The sequence below is a fragment of the Anopheles marshallii genome, chromosome X, assembly GCF_943734725.1.
Source record: "Anopheles marshallii chromosome X, idAnoMarsDA_429_01, whole genome shotgun sequence".
NCBI lineage: Eukaryota > Metazoa > Arthropoda > Insecta > Diptera > Culicidae > Anopheles > Anopheles marshallii.
The window spans coordinates 8,279,026-8,294,116 of NC_071325.1; the positions used below are offsets into that span (position 1 = coordinate 8,279,026).

The 15,091-nt window shown below is 46.9% G+C and overlaps 2 protein-coding genes across 2 annotated transcripts; one reads left to right on the forward strand and one right to left on the reverse strand.

The window, feature by feature from the left end:
* The first annotated feature begins 2,817 nt into the window (after positions 1-2,817).
* LOC128718226 (beta-mannosidase) lies at positions 2,818-6,250 on the forward strand. The gene is made up of 7 exons (XM_053811894.1): positions 2,818-2,953; positions 3,016-3,165; positions 3,244-3,380; positions 3,472-3,839; positions 3,922-4,313; positions 4,404-4,877; positions 5,130-6,250. Exons 1-7 carry the CDS (start codon positions 2,818-2,820, stop codon positions 6,248-6,250), a joined length of 2,778 nt encoding a protein of 925 aa, XP_053667869.1.
* Positions 6,251-8,493: 2,243 nt separating this feature from the next.
* LOC128716305 (WD repeat-containing protein 44) lies at positions 8,494-13,988 on the reverse strand. The gene is made up of 9 exons (XM_053811262.1): positions 13,867-13,988; positions 13,500-13,740; positions 12,846-12,935; positions 12,176-12,323; positions 12,023-12,106; positions 9,273-11,588; positions 8,989-9,203; positions 8,709-8,837; positions 8,494-8,646 (listed from the first exon to the last, which is right to left on the reverse strand). Exons 1-9 carry the CDS (start codon positions 13,986-13,988, stop codon positions 8,494-8,496), a joined length of 3,498 nt encoding a protein of 1,165 aa, XP_053667237.1.
* Positions 13,989-15,091: the final 1,103 nt, after the last annotated feature.

Sequence of the window (15,091 nt, forward strand, 5' to 3'; positions counted from 1 at the left end):
TGGCGTATAATTGGAACCGGAACCGATATGTAATGGTCTTCGAGAATGAACACACTACACCTGATCCGTCCCGATGAGCGGGAACTGCCACGTAACAGTGGCAATGCAATGGTACGTACTAGCTTAAAATGCCTTTGGGGGTTGGTAGTTATAGCCACTTTAGGCACGTAGAGAGCAGTGTGTACTGCTCAAATTACTTAACGCCGAATTTCCTCCCCAAAAACAGCAGGAACAGAGTGTTTTAAATGGATTTTCGCTTGAATGGAATGTGCTGGGACTAGGTGAAAGTTACAAATGGAGGACACCTAGAGGACAGACTGTTTTTTGGAGAGCGATGATTACTGTTGGCCAAGTAAACAAGCGTTGCTATAGTTAAGTTACACACTGTACTAATTCAACGGTTGGTAGAAGATGAAAGATACTTCCTTCTTCACTCATGTGACTGTTGACCTTTCCCTTTCCTTTCTGATTCCCTGATTGGCAATAATGAACAAAAATTATAATATGCGAAAAAGAGACAACTGTATCATTTGTTACTGTTTAATACTAGCTCACTCCCTAGCTAGCCCGTGGTGTACTGGATGTCAGTAATGCTCGAAGATCAAAGGAAATCTATACTTCTAGCTTCAGTGGCAATCCGCACTGCAAAGAATTTCTTGGGGGGATTACTAAAACCTCCGACATCCTTTAGATTGTGGGTTAAACGTGAGGGCAATTCTTCGAAGAGTACTACAAAAGAGCGCAGGTTATGTTACCGCATAAGCGCACAAATACAAACCTGTCTAGACTGTTGAAGTTTGATACAGCACTGAATCATTCAAAGGAGCTTAGGTGCATTTGTGTGACATTTGCAAAGCCTGAGACGGTTTAAGAATATCTCAGTGGCAGTCGACAGAGAAATTAGAACTGTAAGAAATGGTAGATACATTTTGTCTTGTTGTCTTAATGTAATGTGGTGCCATATTCACAACAAGATATTGTTAAAGACACTGCCTTAAGACAGCCCTCGATTAGCTGCACATTGATGTTTGCAATGGTAACTCATTGGTTATTTATTTGATGAAGCCCTGCTTCCTACTCTTAACCACCATTTTGAATTCCAAATATCCGAAAGACATTTTCTCTACGGATTGCCGGTGTCGGTTTTAGTGCGGATAATGAAACATTTAACGGCATATTTACCTTCGACATATTGAGCGCCTATCGTATCGTAGTGTGTCCGTCCGGTTGGTCATAGGGAGAACGTTGGTAGGTGTGCGTTTCCACTTGCTTTTACTACACGCAAATCTAGCCCACGGTTGTGGGAAACAGTGAGTGGCGATAATTAGTTTGCCCGCTTCGTTACTGCAGGATTCTTTGCACATTATCGATTGCTACCGTGGCGGTAGAATAGCATACGCACAGGGGTTGTAAGTGTCAATATACCAAAAGGGCCTACCGACACACATTTTTTGCAGAAAGGCACCCATACACACGGGCCAGTGAAGCCATTCAAATGACGTTGCGCTTGTGACGGGGGAGATGTTTTACCTTTTTGCGCCTGGATGGCTGCAAACCGTACCGTATTTCAGAGCAACTGCACGCATAGGATCCCCAATTAATCTGCCCATTCGGTGGAAAGGTCGGAACCGAACGTTCCGACGCTGTTAAGCTTAATCCCTCGGCCGATTCAAGTGGTTGGGATTTCAGCAAACAGTGCGCGCAATTACAATAAGTACAACTTTATTTTATATCCACCCAGTGCAACTGTTGTTGCAGGTGTAGTAATATTGTTCAAAATACCTAAGAACGCGAAATAAAAATATCACTTCGGCACAGGGGTGTCTAACTTTTTTTAACTAACTAAGTTTAATGAAAATTTTGTTAATTATATCTTAAATTAAAATTAATTTATTAAGAAATGTGATGACAATGTACAAATGTTTACCACAATTACGATCACTGTTCTTTTAAGAGAGGTTAAATCCGTAGGATCATGATTAGACGCGGAGGGTCGATAAGGGTACCTCCGCCGGTGGGCAACGTGTTACAGACAATGCGACAGACCGGTAAATGTGCAACGTATGCGCGAATCATCCAACTACCGTAGGTATGAACCGGTCCGACCGTTGCCAGTCGACGGCTGTTTGTGCTCGTCAGTGGTTCTGTTTTGCGAACGCGGTGCGTACTTCGCGTATCGGAATTGTCGGTGATCATCTCTGGCTGTAAGTATGCACCGGGAATCTGCCATCACCTAATGGGGATCGTTCAACTACGCCGGTTCATACTGAAAGTGAGGTTAAGTACGGCGAACACTATGATTGGACTCAATCGAGACAGTGTGATATGAACAACTAAAGTACATCGTTAACAAACGGTTGAAGGAATAAACGAGAGTAAGAGAGGAGAGAGAGATAGATAGAGAGTTACACACAGAACAATGGTAAACACACTTCTGGAAGCAGATAATCAAACGCGTTGATCCTCGCACTGTCGGTTGTGTTCTTCACTATCAGTAGCCAGTAATTCCGTCGAGTGGTCAACCAAACCGAACTACCCGGCGGGTATTAAACGTGTAAATGATAAGCGAACCAAAGAGTGCAATAGTTTGGTGCTGAAAGGAAAGGTCACCTTTTTCCATTGTGACGCTTGCGAGAGAATCGGTTGTGATCATACTCCACTGTGTACGTGTACGTAGCACGATAAAGTGCATTTGTGTTACTCGTTGACCTGCTTTTACCTCGCACAAAAACGATTTATCCCGTGTGCGCATGCAGTAGCTGCGGGAGAAAGCGAACAGACCCACCAACACTCAACAGGCGAACAAACACAATCACCATGCTCGATGCACTCAAGTTCTTCCTGTTCGTCATCCTACTGCTGGTGACAATCATGCTCAATCAACACGTCACGTCCAAACGTTCCGCCGAGCTTGATCTCGAGCTGCTGTGGCAGATACAGGATACGAAGGCATGTAAGTACGGCACATCTGGCAGGTAGACGAGCTCGGCGAGAGTATTAAACATTTTCCGTTAGTGTACGTCGTACCGAATCAAACGTTGCCGTCCGGCGTGTATACGGCGCTGGAGCAGAGCATGGTGATAGGTTCACTGTTGGAGGAGTACAACGATGTCAACACGAGCTGGGTAGGCGAGGAGGATTGGATCTACCGGACAAACCTATCGTGTGAGTGTTTTTTGCGCAAAGATCACCAATATCGTTCATTCGTTTAACCGTCCACCGTGGCATTCGCGTACTCGGCAGGTCTCGCAGAGGAGTATCAGTACGTTTTGCTAACGTTTCACGGCGTGGACACATTCGCTAGTGTGTACCTTGGTGAAAGACTTCTCGGCACTACCGAGAACATGTTCGTCCGGTACCGGTACGACGTGAAGGATCTAGTAGGTACCACCAGCAAATCTAAACTCTGTGAGGATGTTAATACTCTCTTTTCTTTTTGTCCATGCTTTCCTGCGCGTCGACTGCTTATAGTGTGACGGAGAAACGAAGGAACTACGGCTTCAGTTCCGGTCGCCGGTCGTTGAAGCGCGTGAACGTGCCAAGGGTCGTGCACTGCCGATTCTACCGACCTGTCCACCGAGCATGTACCATGGCCAATGTCACGTGAATCTGATCCGCAAGATGCAAGCCAGTTTCGCTTGGGACTGGGGTCTGGCGGCACCATCGATGGGTATTTGGAAGCCGGTCCGTCTGGAGTACTACAGCTCGGCACTGATCCGCGATTTAACGGTGAACATCAGCGAACATCCGAATACGGATTGGACGGTGGAAGTAGGTGTGCATATCGAGACGGGACTCAGCAGCGTTCAACTCAACGGTCTGCTGTCGTTCAAGATCATGTACCGGGGTATCGTTGCCAGAGTGAACTAATGGACGGTGCTGTGCAATACTTATACACACACTCTCACTCTCTATTCGTAGTGGTGTACCGCTGGTAAATGAAGGTGAGGAAACGTTGGCGGTTATACAGCAAACCGACGAACATGGAGAGCTGCTGGTGTTGCATCAGTTAACCGTGCGCAAGGATGCGGTGGAACGTTGGTGGCCGAACGGGTTCGGCAAACAGGCACTGTACAGCCTGTACGTGCGCTGGGAGGATAAGACCGTGAATGGTGTGAAGGCACTGAACCCGGACACAATGATCTCGGAAAAGGTGATCCGTATCGGGTTCCGGACGGTGGAGCTAATGCAGGATATAAAATCCGACGGATTGATGTTCTACTTCAAGGTTAACAATGTGCCGATCTTTGCCAAGGGTTCGAACTGGATTCCCTCCTCGGTGCTACCGGAGCGTTCGTACGACGTCAACTATGGTGAGTTACGCGCGAAAACTAAGGGAATGTTGAAGCGGAATAAATGGATGGTGTCGTAATCCAATTACATTTGTTTGGTCTGGTACACAGTGAAGTTCCTGCTGTACGCCGCTCGGGACGCACACATGAATATGCTGCGCGTATGGGGCGGTGGACTGTACGAGAGTGACCACTTCTACCGGATGGCGGACGAGCTTGGTATACTCATCTGGCACGATCTCATGTTCGCCTGCTCGATGTACCCGACCGATGCAGACTTTCTGCGCACGGTCAAGGACGAGGTGCGGCAGAACGTGCGCCGCATCCAGCACCATCCGAGCGTTGCGGTGTGGGCAACGAACAACGAGAACGAGGTCGCGCTGCGGCAGGACTGGTACAAAACGAAAGCCAACTACTCCGCCTACTTAGACCAGTACGTCGAGCTGTACGTGCGTACGGTTTTGCCGACGGTAGAGCAGAACGATCGATGGCGCACGGTGCTGCTTTCTTCACCGTCGAACGGTAAACAGTCGATGAAGGAGCCATACATCGCCGAAAACCCACAGGACCCACTGTATGGCGATGGTGAGTGATGTCTTTTTACGCAATTCCAAGGAATTCCTACCGAGAATTATAGAGTAACGTCCTAGCCTCAGTCTGAAGCTTTTGGCAGCTATTTTTCGTCTAAATGCCACATCAATGTAAGAAACATTCATGTAATGTAATGTAATGTAATGGACTCCATTTAGGAGTCTTCTTCTTCTTCAGTGTATTTGGAGCAAATTCCTATTTTGTTTTAAGCACCAATTTCAACTTTACGTAAACACGTTCTTACAGTGCATTACTACAATTACTTCCTGGATGGTTGGAATGCGGCACAGTATCGGGGCGGACGGTTCGTATCGGAGTACGGCTTTCAATCGTTTCCCGCCTTCACCAGCTGGCCAGAAGCGCGCAGTTACGGCCCTGCCGAGCTGTCAAAGCTGATCAACCATCGCCAGCATAGCCCGAACGGTAACCTGCCAATTCTCGAGATGATCCGGTACAATTTACCGCTGCCAACCGATACGTCCACCGGAGAGTACTGGCCGGAACTGATCTACCTCAGCCAGCTGTCCCAGGCGATGATCGTGAAGACGGAAACGGAGGTGTACCGTGCGCGCCGGCTCGAACACGGCACGATGGGTGCGCTCTACTGGCAGCTGAACGACGTCTGGATTGCACCGTCCTGGTCGTCGATCGAGTACGGCGGCACGTTTAAGCTGCTGCACGTGTGGCTCCGGGACATCTTCGCACCGGTGCATCTGATCGCGTTCGTGAACGAGCGCCGCTTGCTGGAGGTGGTCGCCGTCCGGGATACACTAGCGCCCGCCGCCGAGCAGTGGGATGTGGAGATGCGCATCCATCGGTACGGCAGCTTCCGGCCAGTCGACCGCCATTACGAGAGTGTCCGTGTACCGGCAAACTCGGTCGCGCTCGTTACCCGGTGGGACGTGTACGGGTATCTTGCCAAGCGCGGTCTACATCCCGCCGACCATCTCGTGCTGCTGTACGCGTACCGTAACGTAACGGGCCAGCCGGGCAGCCACCAGCAGCCGACGATACCGAAACCGATCGCGGAAAACTTTGCCCTGCTCGATAAGCTGAAGAACATGCGGAAGGAGCAGCGGGTGCGGCCGACGATCGCGGTGACGGTCGTGTCGTCAGTGTGCAACGAAGGGAACAATCGGACGAGCGTTAGCCTGGAGGTGTCGGTCAGTGTGCCGGCACTGTTCGTCTACCTGCAGCTGACGCCGGAAAACAGCACGCTCAAGCAGTGTCAGTTTTCGCACAATGGTTTCTTACAGTTTCAGCCAATACGCACGGTGAAGTTGACGTGTGTCGACCCGGGCTGCCGCAATAAGATCCAGTCGCGGGACATAACAGTCCGAACGGTGAATGAGCTGCTGGTGCGCTGAAACGCTTACCGTCATATTTGCGAGCGTAGGTTTTACATTTTCGGTGCCTGCTGCTACACTACAAAACCGCACCCACGGACCCGGAAGCGGGCAGTACGATTTACACACAACGTGGCCATTTTTAAAAAAAGAAACGAATTATTATATTTATATTTCTATATATTAGCTACATCTAAACCAACAAAGTTTATAGTTAATTATGCGTGTTCGTTTCCGTTAATTTACAACTTCTTTTGCATTGCACGCGTCGATCCCCATTCATTGCTGTACTTCATGCAAGCAAAACTTAACCACCTTCCCGATTGCATATCTATTGAACCGTTTGCTTCCTGCAGGAGTGTGTGTTTTTTGCTCTGAAGATATATTCCTTTTGCAATCCCTTAATACATCCCGCGAACGGTGTACGATCGCGGAGGCATTCATGTTAAAAGAAACAAAACATATAAATATACACATATGTGCCCCCTTTCCCCCCCCCCCCCCCCCCCTTTTGTCTGCCATGCCCTCCGGTACGGTTTAACCAATGGTGTTTGCAACACACGCCTGGTGTAAGAAGCACTAGGTACTTTCGCATCTACACGTACATGGTAATGGTATCTACTAACATAAGCAACATCGCTGGTGTGTGCAAACGTGGAATAAGAGCATAAAACGAAACAAAATAAATGTATAAATCGATCAACGAGACTAGTGGGGGTTTTGCTATTTTTTGTTTTCGCTAAGATACTAAATGGAACATAAGTTATTGCCCTACTATCGCGGACCTGAAATACTCTACATCTGTTACCTGGTGTGCAGTACTGATTTGCTTATTTAACTCCGCTTGCTAACGCAACAGCTAAACCTGACATCACTGATAGCGGTTCCTAGCTAGCTGCCCTTCGTTTTAACATGAACTCTTCTTATGTTGCCGACTGACTGTAATTTTGCATTTCAACCAATACACGGATATGCAGTGTGTTCTGACTTCTCCCGTTCCAACTTTACTCTGTCTCACGCACTCTACTCAACTTCCTGGCGGTGTGGTAGTTGCAAATGCGCTCGAGTGTTAGATTAATACCGTATCATTGCGTATGGTGAAGCAATAAACAAAAGCACACCAATAAGCGAAACAAGCAAACATAAAATAGTCCTTTAACGCACAACAGTCGTGTTATTCCTAAAAATGATAATCCTTCCGCCAAAAAGGTACCTAACATTCGTTTTGTGCAAACGCAAGCATTCGAGTGTGTGTGTGTTTTTGTTTGTCAAGGAGTTTAAAAAATATCTTAAACACCCATCGTGATACCATAAGTGTGGGTGTGTGTGATTGGGTGGGTGTAAAGTTTATGATAAACGCTGTGTATGTGTGTTTTTTTGTTTCTTGTAAGATAGGGATAACAACAAATCTCTAACTCACATTCACACATCCTTTGTGTAACGCTAGATCACGTATGTTTTGGTTTTGCCAAATTTCCCTATCTGTATCTCACGCACAAAACCCACACCATTCCCCATTCGCGAACATCCAGAAAGTTGCTGTTTTCCTGCATCTTCCTACTGTTTCGCGGCTTCTGCTACTAAAAGCTACACATATTAATCCTATATCAAATATTTGGTGTTATTCTGCAGGCGCTGCACTGCCAACAATTTTTGCCAAAAAAAACCTCAACCACCCAAACAGCTGAAGCGCGCGCGTGTATCTGTGTGTGGCCGTCAAAGTATTGCGAGCGCAACATTTAATGATTACAATAAGTTAACTGCTTGCTATATTTCCGCTTCTTCTCTCCTTTTTAGTTCTAAAGCCTTTCCACCTCACTACGGTGTGTGTGTGTGTTTTGTTGCAAAAACAAAATGAAGCTGTTTGGACCAGCGAGGGAGGAAAATAAGAGAAAATTAAAGAATGTAAGGCTGATATCGTTCACAAAAGACGAAAAGCATTCGCAAACATATAGTGGGCAGTATGCAACGGATGTATTGTCGTTAAGCCACTTGCTTTGTTTGAACAATTCTTTTCTTTTACATTTCTTTACATGTTTTTTTTCTGTAATTTCCTCCCACCTCTCTCTATACGTTGCATACCCTTGCGCTGTGCACCAAACTCCTACCTTCTATTGTCCGTTTTTTCCTTCTCTCTCTCACTTTCTTCTAATCTCATCACTAACGGCATTCCAACATCCATACCGCACCAGCCAAAATGTTTAAATGATAAAACGAACTAAAAAAATAACAAATGAACAATAATTTTGCTGCTGCTTCGCCGCTTAATCCGCTATTGCCGTGTACGGAAGGCTGCTGTGCTTCGGTTTCGTTTTGTTGATGAACACCTTGATGCAACCGCTAAAGTCAGCGCTCACCATCACATACCCACCGCACGCTTTGACGCTTTGCTCCACGAGCGATTGGTTGAGGGTGATCTGTTTGTAAAATAGGCAGTGATTAGCAAAATCGCAACAGACGATTAACGCGTCCGACTTACGTCGTTGCGGTTGAACTCATCCAAATCGGGCATGATAATTGCCTCCGGTTTGGGTGCGAATATTGCACACGTTACGGTGGCATTGTGCGCCTTAATACCTTCCCAGAAATCGCTCCGATCACGCCTCACCTACAATTGAATGAAGTTGGATCAGTAGGGAAAAAGGACAACGAGAGTACTATCACCAACGCGAAATATGAACGAAAGAACACATTTTTGTTTGACGCACAATTTATGCAGTTAAAGCAATAAATCAGGTTTGCGCGTTCCGCTACCTTACCGAGCTTAGCTTGGTGTATTCGTGGTGCGTCTTCCAGATGTAGATGCACTGGTTTTCCGACCCGGATATGATGTACTTGCCGTCATGGCTGAAAGACGCCTTGATTTGGGACGATGAGTTTAGGTAACCCTTGTACTTGCAGCTAAGGTTTAAATCCCGCAAATCGTACAACCGGATGCGGCTATCGTTTGATGTGACCAGAATTTTGTCCTCACCTGGAAGAAATTGAGATGACTTGTTGTAATGCTCGTAGAAAATGCGTAGAAAACCACATCACTCCCTACCTGGCATCGGTTCGATGCCGCTGATTTTGCGCCCGATAGCATTGCGACCCCGCGTGGACCGTACATGGATCTGTGTGTGGTACTTCAGCTGATCCGTGTTGTAGAAGATGCACCGCCCATCGTACGTACCGACCACCGCAAATTTACCGTTCGCACAAAAGTTTGCCGCCGTGATGAGTTTCGTCTGGCCGTCCACCTCGTTCCACAGCGCGACCTTCTTTTCCGGTATGTTCCACAGCCGCAGCTTACCGTCCAGGCTGCCGCTGAGAAAGTAACGATCGTCCCGCGGATGGAACGCGATCGCCGTCACGAAGTCAATGTGCTGGAAGCAGCAGAGACATTCGCGCCGGGAGATATGCCACAGCCGAACCGTTTTGTCCATCGAGCTGGACAGGATGAAGTAATTCTTCGACCAGGATACATCGAGCAGGTCGGACGTATGGCCGGTGTACGTGCAGAACGCACGCGACATAAACGGTCCGGGCGATGGGTCGTCGGACGGTTCCGCAGTGAACGATTCACACGTAACGAACGTCGTGTTTAGTGCCTCCTCCGACGGTGAGGGCGATGACTTCTGGTACGCATTGTACTTCGTGCGCATCGTTTGGAAGAATGGGTATGCATCCTTCAGCACCCAGATGCAGAGGACACGGTCCTGCCCTGCCGTTGCCAGCAGACGGCCGCAGCTGCTAAACTTCATGCACCATACCGCCACGGTGTGCTCACCGGACAGATCCTGCACGTGCTGCAACTTGGCAAAATCGTACGGTCCCTTGTTGGTGCTGGATGCCTTGATTTTGATGTTCTGTTCCGGATTGCCCACGTCCTGGATGTCGGCAACGTCCTCCTTGTGCCGGGCGTGCGACACTTCCGACGCGATTGATTTCGCCTTGTTGACCGTTTTCTTTGCGGTCGAGCGGAAGAATCGTTTCAACCTGGCCGTTCGTCGTTTCAGTCGGCCACCTTCGAGTCCTTCCGACTCCAGCTCCTCCTCGTAACCGGGCTGTATAGAGTCCGAGTCTGGTTGCGGTCCGACCGACTCTTCGTCCGTTTCCGGGATGTGGCTCGTCAGCCGCATGATGTGTAACGAAAGTGGATTGATGCAGTGTGGCAATTTTTCCTCTACCGCCGACAGCGGGAAATTTTCACCCGTATCCAGGTTCTTCACCGGCACCTGCTCGAGTATCTCCATGTCCGTCAGCTGCTTGCCGGAGTTGGTGCGCGTTCGCACATACATGTTCATCTGCTTAAACTGTTCCTCGTCGCCGGCAGATTTTCGGCGTTCGCGCAAATGCAACTGCTTGCCGGTTTGGCTACCATGCCGCATGCCACCTTCGAGACTGTTCGTCCCGGTAAAGGAGTAGTTCTTACGATGATTACTCATTCCACCCACACCGAGACCGGGGACACCACCAACGCTACCACCAGTACCACTACCAGCCGCACCGATGCTACCCACATTACGAAAGAATTCCCGCCGGATACGCTCAACCCTTGCAATCTCGTCCCGGGACGGTCCTTCCGCCTTGTTGAATGCACCATCGGTCGGCTTCACCACGTACTGGCCCTTGGTCGCCTTGTAAATGTTCAGTCCCTGCGCATTATCCGTCCAGCTGACGTGGGACGAAGGGCCGGAAATGCTCTTGATGCTGCCCGTTGGGCTGATATGGCTACACTTGGATTGACTTCCGCCGAGCGCCATTGCTGTGGACGATTGGTGCGCAATGCGCTTCAACGATCCCTCACCACCACCAGCACCACCGCTGCCACCGTTTGTGAGGGAGGATAGACCGGCAGTGGATGCGCCAACAGTTCCGACCGATGCTACCACCGCACTTGCCGCCTCTTCGAACGAGTTTTCAATTTCCCGCGTGATTGATTCGAGCGTGGCAGGAGATGGAAGCGTTTGGCCACTATTGCTGTCACCGCCGGTGGTGGTAACATCGGACCCGCTCGCACTGCTCACCCCGTTGCTGCCGGTGCTGCTGCTGTGCTTGGTAGTGATGATGTTGGCCGGTTCAATACCAACGCCCCGGCTGCCAGTATCACCAGCAGACGGTGGTAGCTTCACCACGAGTAACTCGCTCGATGAGCTGTCTGCCGGTGGTAGTTTAAGGCCTTCGTTCATATTACACTGTTCGGACGAGCTGCTCGACAGTTTGCGCGTTTTCTTCTTTCGACGGGGCGGTGCCACAGGGCGCTCTGGTACGGAAGAGGTGTTACTAGTGGTGGTAGTGGTAGGGACCGCGAATACCGCTGCATCGGTGGTTTTCGTGTTAGCTAGGTGCTTTGTGCTGTTGGTAACCTCTGTATTAGCTGGAAAGGAAGAACGAAAAAACGATTAACAACGCAGCACTCAATCGATTTCAATTGTATAGACAGAGTCAAAATTGTATGGACAAAAAAATCTCTATACGTTTTTAGTTGCTCCCGATAAGTCGAACTAGATAAACTTAAAATTAAGCTCTAACGGTTTTATCTATCTGAAACGTTAGTTTTAGCTTTTTGAAATGCATTTAACCCTTTCACAAATGCAAAGAACTGATATTTTTGGGACTGTACATTTACATCACAATGTTATTCAAATTTTCTCAAATTTGTTAATCAAAGGGATATCAACGACAACTAAGACAAAACCATTCAAAGAAAGAAATAATTTTCCAAAATGAAATTAAGACACATATTAGCAAACATTCCTGATTGTGAATATGAAAAACGAATAACCTAGATTTCGCTCCCAACACACGTACCTGATCCACTGCTGCCTTTTTTACTGGTTTGTTGTTTGCCTGTTGCTTGCATCTGCTTCATACTGGATGAACCTGCGCTGTGTGCTGTTGGGAACGAGAAGGTGAACATTAACAACCACATCATCGCAGATTATGCACGCGCTGTCACCTTACCGCTCGCATCTATGCTACCACCCGCCATTATGCGTCCGACAATACCGAGCGAGGAAATGCTATGGATGCTGGCAACATCACTTTCAATCACGCGAAATGGATAGTTCGATCGGCTACTAGTCACGTACACACCCTCTACCGAACTATTCTGCAAGTACGAAAAAGGTGAAAGATTGTTAGTTCACTTGAAATAAATGGCGAATGACATAACATCGTCGTGTGCAGCGTTCGTGCAACCGGTCGGAAAACTAAACGCGTATAGAATGATGTGAAGTATCGCACAAATATACAAAACTAAAGCACTAATACACTACGGTTCTAAGGCTCTAACGAATCATAACTTTAATCAAATACAAACTAATAAATTAGAACTGGAAGAGAATGGGCAGACATAAACAGAAACATATATTGGAAACTAATTTACAACACCCTTACGCTACGGTACGGATAATTTACAAAAATATAACAAAATTAAATACAAAACTAGATCAGATTTCAGGAGCGTTGAACATTATTGGAAAACAAAACTCTCCACAGGTGTGCATCGTAGGACGTAAGCTTTACTATCGTTTGATCTGCTCCGTGGGAGGACAAAAAAGGGAAGTTGTAGGGACACACGCTGTCTCTTGCTTCATTTTGGGGTGCCAGAAACAGTGTGTGCTTAAAGTACCTGTGAGTCAGGCGTCAGAATATTGCCAGGATTCTCGTCTTCGTCGTTTTGCATGCTTTGGCGCAACTCGTGAAATCGCTGACTACGAAGCTACGGTAAAGAAAAACGGAAAAACAAATAGAAACGGTGACGGATAACAAAGATGTAGTAAGAGAATGCGAGCAGATTAGAGTCTAAAATGTACTAAATATACAAAGATATATACAAGCGAGTATGTTATGCCCTTATTTGCAGTTACGATTACAGATTGCTTGCTGCAGTTGTTGATCGATGTATTGATGTAGTTGATGGTTCCATTGCGATATTTAGCCTGGTTGATTCCATCGCAGGTTTGACTTTTCGGATGTCGTTAAAATTGCTAAAACTTTAAGTTACAAAAATGCTCTTTCACTACCGGACAGACAACCGCGTTGTGAACGGCACGCACAGGAAGGAAGAGCCTTGCAAATATATGTTGGAGGTAGCCCCAATCACTAACACGCTAACGGAAGGATTACTTTCACAAAAAAAAACAAAAACGCAGAAACACAACAATGCAAAACTGATGTTCATGCTTCTCCACAAGAAAAAAGAAACAAGATACAGAACCAAAAAAGAAGAAAACAGACGGTACAAAGCGATGGCATATCAGAGACGGCCACTACGGTTACTTACCGATTTCGGTTCCTTGAATGGTTTGTCACCAAAGGCAGAGGAGGCCACACTTCCCGCGAGCCCTTTTGCGACCGGTTTGAGGGGACTCCTTTTCGTGGTGCTGTCCGCGATTGGTTCAAGCTGCCCGATCCGGTCCTGCTGTACGGATGGCAAAATTTCCGTGTACGGTGCTGCATAATGCTCTCTGTTCGTTACGTGCTCCGTAGTATGAGTCGTTTCGGTACGATTCGCGGAACGTCTTCTGAGTCATTATAGATAAAGGTGGTGGTTTATTATGAGCCAATCAAAACGGTAAGAACGAAGTAGGAATAAAGCAATAAGAAAAAAAAAACCCTTCTCAAACGAAGGGGTGAAGTTGTTTTCATACTTGCTGGCACTGCCACCACCGCTTGGGGCCCTTCCACCTTCGCCTTCGAGTGAAGATCTAGCCACTATACTCTCGTCCAGTGCATCGTAAAACTCGTCCGAGCTCTCACTTCCGCTGGCCATACTGGAAAGATCTACACGAAGAGCGCAACAAAATCGTGGCCAAATGGGATGTGAATGTCAGTGCAAAACGTTCCGAAACCGACCTCACTGTCGTGCCGATTTTCACCAGCTCACCGTTCCGAATTGTTGCTTTTTTACTGCGATTGCTTTGCACGAAACGCCTGCCATCAGGCTGTAGTCGAAAATTTTTTTTGCATTACTCTTTTGACAGCTGTGTGTTTCGCCCGATCATCACAAAAAATAGCAATTTTTCGCTCCGGCTTTTCGCCACAATCAATGACATAATTTCGGTCAGGTATCGGCAAGCTTCTTAAGAATTTCAGATAGAATAAAATTAGAAATTAATCTCGTATCTTTTTTTAAGTTTACGTTTCTTCTAATTCCAACTAAATTGGTTAACTAGTTAATTCATGACAAGAATTTAAGCCAAAATGTGATTTAGAACAAAAAGATATGATGTTATTGTAAAATTTTTAGAACAAAAAGATATGATGTTATTGTAAAATATTGATAATTGCAATAAGATGTAAACAGTTATTTTTTCTTCCAAAATCTGATTTTGGTCTCAATTTGGGTGTAAAGTATTTAAGATATATTAAATATGAAACAGTTTTGTAAACTTGCTGCACATCGAGTTTACCCCCATTCAGCTCAATTTTACCGATCCCTGATTGTAAACTCTTCGAGCCGGAGCCGTAAACGGTGTGAAAACGGAAAGCATTTGTGTATGCAAGCTCACCTTGGGTGTATGCGTGTGTCTTCTCTACATGGTGTGGAACGATAGTGAGTTTAGCCTGCTTGTGCCAAGACCGTCAGTGAGAGTTTTACAGTGAAAACGAATAGTTTAGTAGTTAATTTTGGTCTCGTCCGTGGTGTGGTGCTGCAGGTGAATAGCGTTTACTCGTTTTTTAAAACAAATTATAATAATGGGCTTCAACACAGCCCTGCATTGATAGGGTGTGTGGGTGAAAATTTCCTTTGTCGATTCTACGTCAGAATGATTTTCGAATCGATTTTGTTTAAGCTTTTGCCCTTTTTGCTGCTAATGGCGTATACGTAGTTTTGCGTGAGAGCGAAAGAGATTGAGACCCAAGCCGAATGAG

Excerpts from the sequence above, each read along its gene's own strand:
- LOC128716305 (XM_053811262.1), bottom strand. The coding sequence starts at position 13,988 with ATGGCCAGCGGAAGTGAGAGCTCGGACGAGTTTTACGATGCACTGGAC. Across the intron at positions 13,741-13,866 it reads GGTGGTGGCAGTGCCAGCAA|AAGACGTTCCGCGAATCGTA; the intron begins GTATGAAAACAA and ends ATAATGACTCAG. Across the intron at positions 9,204-9,272 it reads CGGCATCGAACCGATGCCAG|GTGAGGACAAAATTCTGGTC; the intron begins GTAGGGAGTGAT and ends AATTTCTTCCAG.
- LOC128718226 (XM_053811894.1), top strand. The coding sequence starts at position 2,818 with ATGCTCGATGCACTCAAGTTCTTCCTGTTCGTCATCCTACTGCTGGTG. Across the intron at positions 3,381-3,471 it reads GGTACGACGTGAAGGATCTA|TGTGACGGAGAAACGAAGGA; the intron begins GTAGGTACCACC and ends GACTGCTTATAG. Across the intron at positions 4,314-4,403 it reads TTCGTACGACGTCAACTATG|TGAAGTTCCTGCTGTACGCC; the intron begins GTGAGTTACGCG and ends TCTGGTACACAG.